The 11,971-nt window shown below is 36.4% G+C and overlaps 1 protein-coding gene across 2 annotated transcripts; it reads left to right on the plus strand.

The window, feature by feature from the left end:
• Window positions 1–7,466: 7,466 nt before the first annotated feature.
• On the plus strand, window positions 7,467–9,775 carry LOC103969113 (uncharacterized). Of its 2 annotated transcripts, none has more exons than XM_065087992.1 (2): window positions 7,467–8,748; window positions 9,240–9,775. In XM_065087992.1, exon 1 carries the CDS (start codon window positions 7,514–7,516, stop codon window positions 8,723–8,725), a length of 1,212 nt encoding a protein of 403 aa, XP_064944064.1. In that variant the 5' UTR covers window positions 7,467–7,513; the 3' UTR covers window positions 8,726–8,748; window positions 9,240–9,775. The 2 variants fall into 2 exon arrangements, with proteins under 2 accessions (XP_064944064.1, XP_064944065.1); XM_065087993.1 differs by having other exon boundaries at window positions 9,247–9,775.
• The last annotated feature ends 2,196 nt before the right edge of the window (window positions 9,776–11,971 follow it).

Genomic DNA, 11,971 nt, shown 5'->3' on the forward strand with positions numbered 1-11,971 from the left:
TATATAAGTTTGGTTATATTTAGTCACTTATGTTAAGTCATACCTAATCACATGAATTTGATCATGTCTAATCACACGGGCTAAATCATGCTTGATCACATGTAATGTATTATGCTTAGTCATACTAGCTGAGTTATAACTGATCATATGTGCAAGTCATAACTATTAAATGAGTTAGATTATGCTTGACCACATTTGATGAGTTATGTTTAAACATATAAATTAGATCATACCTAGTCAGATAGATTGAGTAATGTTATATTATATTTGATTATATGGATTGTGTTATGTTGAATCACATCAGTTCAATCATACTCGACCACGTAGACCGAGTGATACTTAGTCACGCGAGTTAGATTGTACTTCACTACATAGGCTAATTTGGTCAATCAATTTAACTAAAATTAAATATCAAATTTGACTCATACTTGTTAAATTAGATTTTGACATTTTAAAAAATACTTTAAAATATTATAAAAATAATAAGTAATCATAAATCTATTATTTTTCATGAATTAACTAATTTAGATTTATGTTCCAAATTTAAAAGTAATTAAATCTAAAAATTCATACTTAATTGTTTAAAACATAAATACACTTTCGATGATCATTATTTATTAATAATAAAATTTTAAATTTAAAATATTAATTTTTAATATATAAATTAAAATAATTCTAATATTAAATAATTTTAAAAATATAAAATAAAAATTAATAATAAAAAATATACTCTCCTCGTGATCATTTCCTCTAAGAGAGCTAGGAATTGAGGAACGATGAGCTTGAACTCTCTATAAAAGATAAATAATAATTTTAATAATTTTCTTAATCATATTATATAAATAAAAATACTAATTTAAATAAAGTAATATATGATTTAAAGTAATTAATCGATGTTAGAAAATTATCGATGATTACAAAAGTCACGACTTTATTAGATGATCCGCATGATTATTAAATTAATAAATTATCTGTAGTCAATCAAGCTCACCTAATAATTACAAGATCTTTTGAACGTTGATAGTTACAATTTGTTCACTATGTAATCAAACAGAGAAGACAAAATCCAGAATAAGCTACAAGTTCCTGAAGTTTCAGAACACCTAACATCTGTAAAAGGGAAGAGTTGAGATGAAGCATTATGAAAACGATGTAAAAGTATAACATGAAAATGCATCAAGGAAAAAAAAAAATATAATTCATCAAGAAAAATTCAGATCATAAAGGGCGTTCTTTCACATGCGGCAAACAAAAAGGTTCAATTGTGGTTTTAAAAACATAATTGCCATGCAAAAAGAAAACATATCTAATTTAACTTTTAACCCACGATAGCAAACTGAATCACTACACAGTAGGTAGGAATAATTAGAAACCTATAATTATTGAAATGTGTTACTTAAAAAATCAGAATAACTCCGGTCACCTTTTTCCACATAAACCATCTTTTCCCCGTAAACAAAAAATTTATTTCCAATATATCTTTTCGTGACTAAGAATAACATCAGTAAACTTCTGTCATATATCGGTAACAATGACATACTTCTCATTTGCATGTGTTGAAAAGAAACATGTTAATGCGGAATAATTATTTCCCTCTTTGTGTATCAAAATAGGTTCCTCATCGAAATACCAACTTGATATTCAAATGCTAATATCAATCAGCACAGCATAAACAATAGAGCAATAAATCAATCACACAGTGAGACCAAATCTTTTTAACGTGAAAAACCCAATGTGGGAAAAATCACGGGACCGTAGTTCACCTCAAACTTCCACTATCAATAATGATGATAACAGGTTTACAGTAGGTCTTCTCTAGAATAACTAGAGGATCAGAATAACATCAAGAACATAGATCTTGGCTCAAGAATACCATATCTTCATTACATAGGTGGATCTCCTCCAAAGAGAATTCTAGGTCTCACAGAATGGATATCGCAGGAAAGTACCTTAGAGAGGGTAAACTGCAGATCAACACCATTAGGATTGTAGAGTTTGCTGCAAGGATTCTCCACATAAAATTTGGGCCGAAACTGACAACGTTTGGCCACCGATCGTCAAGCAGAAAAACTCAGAAACCTTACTTTCTCTCTCTATTTCTCTCTCCTCTTTTCTCTCTGCACGCCGTCGCTGTTCACTGTGCACGTACACTGCATGCTGCACGCTGCTCTGCGTTTTTCTTTTTCCCTGCATACCCTAATTTGCCTTACTTCACCTTAATTAGTGATTTGGGCTCAATAGGCCCAATTTGTCCAAGCCCACATATGGGCTGGACCCAACAATTCTCCCCCTCCAGCTCATATGGTGGGCTGTACCAAGCCCGCTCTTCGCCTACATGCTTCAAGCTTCTCCTTAGGCAAAGACTTTGTCAACATATCTGAACCATTCTCATTGGTATGCACTTTTTCCAACTGTAATTCTTTCATCTCAAGCACATCACGAATCCAGTGATATCTCACATCAATATGCTTGGATCTAGAATGGTACGTTGAATTCTTGGAGAGGTGAATGGCGCCCTGACTGTCACAGTAAACAGTATATACTTCCTGTTTCAAGCCCAATTCCTGTAGAAACTTTTTCATCCATAAAGTTTCCTTACAGGCTTCAGTAACTGCTATGTATTCTGCTTCTGTGGTTGATAGAGCAACACACTTCTGTAACTTAGACTGCCAAGAGACTGCTCCTCCTGCAAATGTCATCAAGAATCCCGAAGTGGACTTCCTGGAATCAGTATCACCTGCCATGTCTGCATCTGTGTACCCTTCTAACACAGGTTCATCACTGCCAAAACATAAACACAACCTGGAAGTACCTCTTAGATATCTTAATATCCATTTCACTGCTGCCCAATGTTCCTTTCCAGGATTAGAGAGAAATCGGCTAATAACTCCAACTGCATGAGCTATATCTGGCCTAGTACAAACCATAGCATACATCAAACTGCCTACTGCAGATGAGTAAGGTACTCTGGATATTTCTTCTTTTTCTTTCTCACTTGTAGGACATTGTTTCGAACTCAGCTTGAAATGACCTGCAAGTGGGGAACAAACTGCTTTGGCTTTACTCATGTTGAATCTTTCAACAACCTTTTCAATGTAAGTCTCCTGAGATAGCCAAATCTTCCTTTTCTTCCTATCACGAAGAATCTTCATGCCAAGTATTTGTCTCACCGATCCTAAGTCTTTCATGGCAAAAGACTTACTTAGCTCTCTTTTAAGCTTTTCAATTTTTCCAACATCATGGCCAACAATCAACATATATTCAACATATAGCAGTAAAATAATAAAATCATCATCTGAAAATTTCTTCATAAACACACAATGATCAGATGTGGTTCTATCATACCCTTGGCTCATCATAAAGGAATCAAACTTCTTGTACCATTGTCTAGATGCCTGTTTGAGTCCATATAAGCTTTTCCTAAGCTTACATACCAGATTTTCTTTTCCCTTGACTTTGAAACCTTTTGGTTGCTCCATGTAAATTTCTTCTTCTAAGTCACCATGAAGAAATGCTGTTTTTACATCAAGTTGCTCAACTTCTAAATTCAAGCGGGCAGCCAAACCAAGAACAACTCGGATAGAGGACATTTTCACAACCGGAGAAAATATTTCTTCAAAGTCAATACCTTTCTTCTGACTGAATCCTTTCCCAACTAGTCATGCCTTGTATCTTTGTTGTGAGCTATTGTTTTCAGTCTTCAATTTATAAACCCACTTATTCTTGAGAGCTTTCTTCTCTTTCGGCAGCTTTACCAAGTCATAGGTGTGGTTCTCAAGTAAGGATCTCATCTCTTCTTGCATGGCTTTAACCCACTCACTCTTATTCTCATGTAGAATAGCTTCTTGGTAAGTTTCTGGCTCTCCCCCGTCAGTAAGCATAACATACTCATGTGGAGGATATCTGGTAGAGGGTTGTCGCTCTCTAGTGGATCTTCTCAATGGAATCTCAACTGGTGGTGGAGGTGCCTGTTCAGTTGGTTCAGCATCATCAACTGTAGGTGTATCATCACTAGTATTCTCACCACAATCTTCTTGTTCATCTCCCCCATGATCATCATGAACTACAGGTGAAGGAACTGGACCCAAACTCCAAGGAATATAAACAGAGGTTTCTGACTTCTCAACATTATCACCATCATCAAACAATTGGTCTTCAAGAAACACAACATCTCTGCTTCTAATAATCTTCTTGTTCACTGGATCCCATAATCTGTACCCAAACTCTTCATGACCATATCCCAAGAAGATACATGCTTTTGCCTTATTATCAAGCTTGGACCTCTCATCTTTGGGAATATGAACAAATGCTTTACACCCAAAGACTCTCAAATGATTATAAGATATATCTTTTCCTCTCCATACTCTCTCTGGAACATCACCTTGCAGAGGAACTGATGGAGAAAGATTTATCAGGTCAACTGTAGTTCTCATAGCCTCCCCCCAAAATGACTTTGGTAACTTGGCGTGGGAAAGCATACACCTAATCCTTTCTTCAATGGTTCTGTTCATCCTTTCTGCCACACCGTTCTGCTGAGGAGTTTTAGGAACTGTTTTCTCAAGCCTGATACCATGGAACCTGCAATAATTCTCAAAAGGACCCCTGTACTCGCCACCATTATCTGATCGAACACACTTTAGCTTTCTGCCAGTTTCTCTATCAACATTGACATGAAACTCCTTGAAAGCATCGAGTACCTGGTCTTTAGATTTCAAAGCAAAAGCCCACACTTTTCTAGAATGGTCATCAATAAAAGTAACAAAATAAAGAGCACCTCCAAGAGTTTTAGTTTGCATAGTACAAACATCAGTATGAACTAAATCAATAACATCAGATCTTCTAGATGATGGATATGTCTGAAATGCAACTCTATGTGTTTTTCCAACTAAGCAATGATCACAAGATTTAAGAGATGTACCTTGCAACTCTGGTAAGAACTGCTTTCTAGCAAGAGTTTGAAGTCCCTTCTCGCTGATATGTCCAAGCCTCTTATGCCAAAGATCTATACTTTCACCTTTTCGAATTGCATTAATCTCTCCTTTGTGTAGCTTAGCTTCCATGACATAAAAAGAGTTAATCTTCTTTCCTTTTGCCACAATTAGAGAATCTTTAGTGAGTTTCCATTTACTTTCACCAAAATAATGTGCAAAACCCTCATCATCAAGTCTACCTGTAGATATCAAGTTAAGACGAATATCTAGAACATGCCTTACATCTTTGAGTATCAATTTGCTCCCAATACTGGTCTCCAAGCAAATATCTCCAATACCCACAATCTTAGATGTACCATTGTTTCCCATTCTGACATTACCAAAATCACCAGCAGTGTAAGATCTAAAGAAATCACCATGAGAAGTAACATGAAATGAAGCACCAGAGTCAATTACCCAATTACTGTCCTGAGCTACAAGGCTAACACAACCTTCATCACAGACAATAGTGATATTACCTTCAGCAGCAATTGTATTGGTCTCTTTTTCATTTTTCTTCATTTCATTTTGTTCTCGCTTCCAAAACCTACACTCTTTCTTCATGTGACCTAGTCTGTTACAGTGAAAACATTTGATATCTCTTCTAGACTTGGATCTTCCTCTATAACCATATGGATTTCTGCTATGACTTCTTCCACGTCTTTCTTGTTTTTCAGTAACAAATGCACCAGAAGAAGATTCACCCTGTTCTTTCCTTCTTGCATCTTCATTTAGCAAACTGTCTTTAACCATATCTATGGTTAGAGTCCCCTCTGGCGTGGGGTTACAAATAGTCACCACATACGTTTCCCAACTTTCTGGTAAAGAGCTGAGAAGTAATAATCCCTGCATCTCATCATCTATATTCATTTTATAGCAACCAACTTGTTTGCAAGACTCTGAAATAGGCTTATGTGCTCAATAATGTTACCACCATCTTTATACTTCAAATTTACAAGCCTTCTGAGGAGAGAAATTCTATTTCCCACTGTCTTTTTCGCAAAAAGATTTTCTAACCTTTGCCAAACAACATCAGCTCTGGTTTCATCTGAAATATGCTCATGCAAGTTTATATCCATCCATCTTCTAATATAGGCAATAGCTTTTCTATGTTGAACTTCCCATTCTTCATCGTCCATAATAGAAGGTTTATCTTTAACCTTGATAGGCTTATACAAATCTTTGCAATAGAGCAAATCTTCCATCAGACGCCTCCAAGTGGAATAATTTGATGAGTTCAATTTAATCATACCATCTGACTGCTCCATTTCAATCACACAAGAAAACTAGCACCAAACAACCTGATGCTCTGATACCACTTGTTGGGAAGAAACCTGTTAATGCGGAATAATTCTTTCCCTCTTTGTGTATCAAAATAGGTTCCTCATCAAAATACCAACTTGATATTCAAATGCTAATATCAATCAGCACAGCATAAACAATAGAGCAATAAATCAATCACACAGTGAGACCAAATCTTTTTAACGTGGAAAACCCAATGTGGGAAAAATCACGGGACCGTAGTCCACCTCAAACTTCCACTATCAATAATGATGATAACAGGTTTACGGTAGGTCTTCTCTAGAATAACTAGAGGATCAGAATAACATCAAGAACATAGATCTTGGCTCAAGAATACCATATCTTCATCACACAGGTGGATCTCCTCCAAAGAGAATTCTAGGTCTCACAGAATGGATATCGCAGGAAAGTACCTTAGAGAGGATAAATTGCAGATCAACACCATTAGGATTGTAGAGTTTGCTGCAAGGATTCTCCACATAAAATTTGGGCCGAAACTGACAACGTTTGGCCACCGATCGTCAAGCAGAAAAACTCAGAAACTTTACTTTCTCTCTCTATTTCTCTCTCCTCTTTTCTCTCTGCACGCGTCGCTGTTCACTGTGCACGTACACTGCACGCTGCACGCTGCTCTGCGTTTTTCTTTTTCCCTGCATACCCTAATTTATCTTACTTCACCTTAATTAGTGATTTGGGCTCAATAGGCCCAATTTGTCCAAGCCCACATATGGGCTGGACCCAAGAGACCAAAGGTCAAGAACAAAAACCTAAGAAACCAAATAATTATTTCTTTAAAAAATTAATTTAATAAGTTCATCATATTAGTTTGACGGATGGATCTAATATGTGGGTTGTATTATAGATTGAGTCTGTACACTGATTGATTTCAATTCAAATCATAATTACTTTTTTTTAATTTTAAATTATACTATCATTAAATTATAATGAAAACATCTGAGTGTCTTATTAAAACATAATATTAACTTAAAATATTGAATATCTATTTTCTAAATTTTATTCATAAGAAAACAGTTAAATAATTAAACTTAAACTGAAAGATTTGATTACAAATGAAACGGTCAAAATAGTATCTTGTAGATCACTTTATCTATTTTTTTGATATAAATAATTTATCCTTTAATTTTGTATTTCTTGTGCTTAGCGAAGGGCTATACACACTGCAGATATAAGCGGGTCGTTTGTCTTAGGGTGCCGCTGCGACTGCTCTCTTTCGTCCCACAATGGCGGCTGCGACGCTCCGCACGGTACTCCGCCGCAATAGCCTTCTGCCCCTGTTCGAAACCTGCCGCCTTCGAGATCTCTTCTTCTTCTCCTCCTCTGTCGACCTTGCCGCCGCTGTAGGCGTCACCACATCTCCTGATCCCCACTTCATGGTGGAATACCTCGTGAACTCCTGCGGGTTCTCCCCCTCCGAGGCAGCCAAGTTCTCTAAACCCCTTGCGCACCTCCGATCCACCGAGAATCCCGACGCCGTCCTTAACTTCATGAGATCTCAGGGCTTCGACGGCGCCGGTATCAGAAAGTTGATATCTTTGAAACCAAATTACCTATGCGCGAACGTGGAGAAGAAGTTGGCCCCGAAGTTTCAGTTCTTACGCGATTTGGGCCTATCGGAGTCGGACATCGTCGATGCCATCCTGAAGAACCATGGCATCCTCCTCTTCAACGTTCAGCGTTCCATCGTCCCCAAATTGGAGATGTGGGAAAGTCTCTTGGGATCGAGAGAGCTCGTTCTCAACCATCTCAAGAAGACAGGATGGTTTTTCTCCTCCAGCGTTGAGAAGACGTTGCATCCTAACCTAAAGTTCTTGAGGGATGAGTGCGGCATTCCTGAAGAAAGGGTCTCCGTCGTCTTGAGAAGTCACCCACAATTAATCTCACGGAAACCAGAGTCTCTCCGAGCTTTGGTGGCGAGAGCCGATGAGCTGGGGATGCCACGGCAATCTCGGATGTTCGTGCGGACACTTGATGCTCTCCTCATGGTAAGCAAAGAAAGGTTCGAGGCCAAGGTCGAGCTCATGAGGAGCTTCGGGTGGTCGGAGTCGGAGTTTTCTTCTGCACTCAGGAAAGCACCCACCTTCTTATGCATCTCCCTCGTTATGATGCGCAGAAAAATGGAATTTTTTATCAATGTAGTCGGGTACACCCCTTCCTTCATCGCCTCCCAACCAACTATCTTGCTATATAGTCTGCAGAAGAGGGTCATTCCTCGGTTTCATGTGACGGAGATGTTGAAATCGAAAGGATCGTGGACTGGACAATGCAAGTTTGTATGGATTCTTATAATGTCAGATACCAAATTCATGGAGAAGTTTGTTCTCCCTCACAAAGAAAATGTCCCTGAGCTGCTTGATATTATGAGAGTTGCTGGCGCGTGTAAAAGAAATGATACCTTTCATTTGGCATCGGAGGATGAGAAAGGGCTTAACTGATTGTCTGATTTGTGACGACGAAGGTATATTATTCCCCTAATTTGAGATTTTGGAAATTTTATGCAAAGAACTTATCTAAAGGTGTATTGAGGTGTGGGATATTTCTTTTATGACAAGCTAGATTTGCATTGATTATAAATCAAATTTGTTCTGTCTTACTGATTATTAGCTTAAATTCTTTTCTGATTGTCTTTGGCGTAGTATTGTTGGTTTGTATGTAAACTGCATGTTTTAAAAATTCTACATAACAGTCCAACTGAGATGACCTTTGGATCTATGGAAGGGACTTTTGGCTTTTGTCCAAATTAATTCCTATTCCAGATTGAAGAGTCATATTTCAGATCAAGTTATGCAGCAAGTATATACAAAATATCACCAAAGATCACAGGAAGTTGCTGAGTAGTAGTTGCTCTAACGATTTAAGTGGCTGAAAAACACTTAAACTTCTTTGCAAACCTATTTATTTATGTAGTACTTGGAATATTCAAATTTGATTGATGCATTGTAATATTAGTATGCAGTGGCTTCAATGGAATTTGAAAGACCAGTTGCACTGGGTTGATCAGGAGTCACCAGCTCTTCTGAAATGTCTTCAACCGCCTTTGGAATTGCTAAAGCTTTTCTCGCATCAACAAACTCTTGCATGCCTCCATAGGCTTCTGCTCGTCCACTCTTTGTGATTCCAGGTGCAGATCTCTTCATTCTTGGAGTTCATTCTTGGATTCGGTGGATGCAACTTCTCATCATCCTAGCTGAAGCTTCTGCTCCACTTGAAAGCCTTCAGAAGGCTGCACAACTAAATTTCTCTAACATCTTTATCGAACTAATTGCCTTGAGTTAGTCAATTCGCTGGTTCCTTAAGAATATTTTGGGTGTCATTTTATTTCTTATTTCAAGTCTTTATGTTGTCGATGTGGTCCATGTTTCCCGCATTATGAACCGTGTGGCCCATTGTCTAGTCAATCTAGGAAGGGCTGTAAATTCTCTGTTTTTTTGGGTCTTGTAATGATAGATCAGTCTATCTCAGTATCTAATCCGCTTTAATCTTTATTGAAATTTCTCCTTTTTTGGTGAAAAAAAACAAAAACTCTAACATGCAAACTAACATGTAAGCTCAGAAGGTTTAAAAGTGACAATTAAATGTGTATTGCAAGATCCTGTAATTGGCTTTAGTTCTTGTTGTAGAGTTTATGATCATTTACATCACTAGTATTTCAGATTTATGCACACTATCTTGACCCGTTTCTCAACCAATTTTTTTCTGGCTATCCGTGCCTTTTTGCATGTATTCAGTATCTCATTTCTGATAGGATCATTAGATCATCACTCATCTCTATCAATGCGTAAATTGTGTTTTGAATTTTGATATCAGTTGTTCCATCTTTTGTTCTTTATTCTTTATATCTTGGATAATAATGTCTCAAATCTTTATGTCAACACAAGTCTCAATTTTGGTTAGACAGACATTAATGAAATGAATATATGGAAGGAACTGAGAAAAGTAGAATTCATAAATTTAAATAAGACAAGGAATCAAAGCAAAATTATGCACTTATATATTATGTTAATGAATCGATGCAACGTGAACATACAACAACATCCGCATTTTCAAATAAGTATAGGGTATTTATGGATGATCACGAAGTTGGCATGTATAGATTGATGTCTTCAGATTGAAATGTGGCCTGCTATAATTAACAAGTGTCTTGTTACAGATATAGTATATTGATGTACAGTTAATTTTAATTAAATATCATATAATCCATGATCAACTTCAATCGAGCAATTTTTTTTTAAATTTTACGAGTCATAAATACTATTCAAGCAATATTAATTTAAACACAAGAAATCAAGTTTTGAAGGATCATAAGATTGTTTTTTTTTTTTCAAATCTGGTGTAGCAATAAATTATTTTTGGATCAAATAAATGAATAATTTTATATTTTTTAAAGATACAAAATCATATAAATATTTTGTAGATCACTTTATCCATATTTTTTATATAAATAATTTATTTCTATAATTTTAATCTCTCGTGCATAGTGAATGATAGTTGTTGAAATTATGATCTCCCGTGGCTCTCCTTTATTCTAAAATGATTGTTGTAAAGCTTGTCTTCATCCTTAATCACGATAACTTCCTATCCCTATTTGAAACCTATCACTTTTGAGGTCTTTTTTTTTTTTTTTTACTTCATCACCGATTGATTGCGATCATGTTCTATCAAATTAGCTGAAAAGATAAGGACGATCGAGGATGAACTCAATGTATAAGAAGATGATGAATTGTATCATGGAACTACGACTCAAATGCGTCTCTTGTCCTTTCGTGTACAAGCAAAAGGATAACCTCCTAAAACTGGTAGATAAATCCATTAGACGATTGAGATGGAAGCACCTCTACCGGGCGCATTCCACGCCTGGGAGCATCCCCATCATCATCAGACAATAGTACATCTGTTGACCTATGTATGAATATACAACATGAAAAGGGAAGCACTTAGTTAGCCTTCAACTCTTCTTCTTCCTCCCTTGTGAACTAACGGGGGATGCCGAGTGAGCTAATGGGGGATGCAGGAGGCCACATAAAGAAGAGCAGGTAAGGAGATAGAGGAAAAATGATTCTGGAGGTCTTAGTAGTCAAGGACATGGCACTATCTTTGAACCTTTCAGCCATGAGAGCAACATATACCATTGTCTCTATCACACTCTCTTCCCCCACGTATAATTTAGCCCTGCTTTGGCTCAATGCATTCTGCAATGACAAACCAACAAAGTGAGTTTTCATAGGTACATTTTGATATATGCATTTTGATATCCGTGAATATGCATTGGTACATACATTAATATCTAAAACCTTTAATCATAAAATGTTTTGATTTGAGTACTCGAAACTCAAAGAATTTCACGAAACAATAATCTCATAAATTAAATCACTAGAAAGGTTAATTTATACGACTACTATGTATCTGTTCTTCGTACTCTGCTACCATACAACTTTAACATATGGAGAGTAACAACAATGAACATATGCATACATAGTTTTATGATCTTAACTTAGAGTTAAATCATGACCACATAATATACGTCATATAAATCAAGTCATATATAATCACATAGATTGAATTATACTTGATCATAGAAGTTAAATTATATTTGATTATATGAGTTAAGTCATATCTAACTATATAAGTGTGGTTATATTTAGTCATATTTGTTAAGTCATACTTAATCACGTGAATTATAC

The sequence above is a fragment of the Musa acuminata genome, chromosome BXJ1-10, assembly GCF_036884655.1.
Source record: "Musa acuminata AAA Group cultivar baxijiao chromosome BXJ1-10, Cavendish_Baxijiao_AAA, whole genome shotgun sequence".
In the NCBI taxonomy this organism is placed as follows: domain Eukaryota; kingdom Viridiplantae; phylum Streptophyta; class Magnoliopsida; order Zingiberales; family Musaceae; genus Musa; species Musa acuminata.

Bases quoted from the DNA above. Each gene is read 5' to 3' on its own strand.
- LOC103969113 (XM_065087992.1), top strand. From the start codon at position 7,514: ATGGCGGCTGCGACGCTCCGCACGGTACTCCGCCGCAATAGCCTTCTG.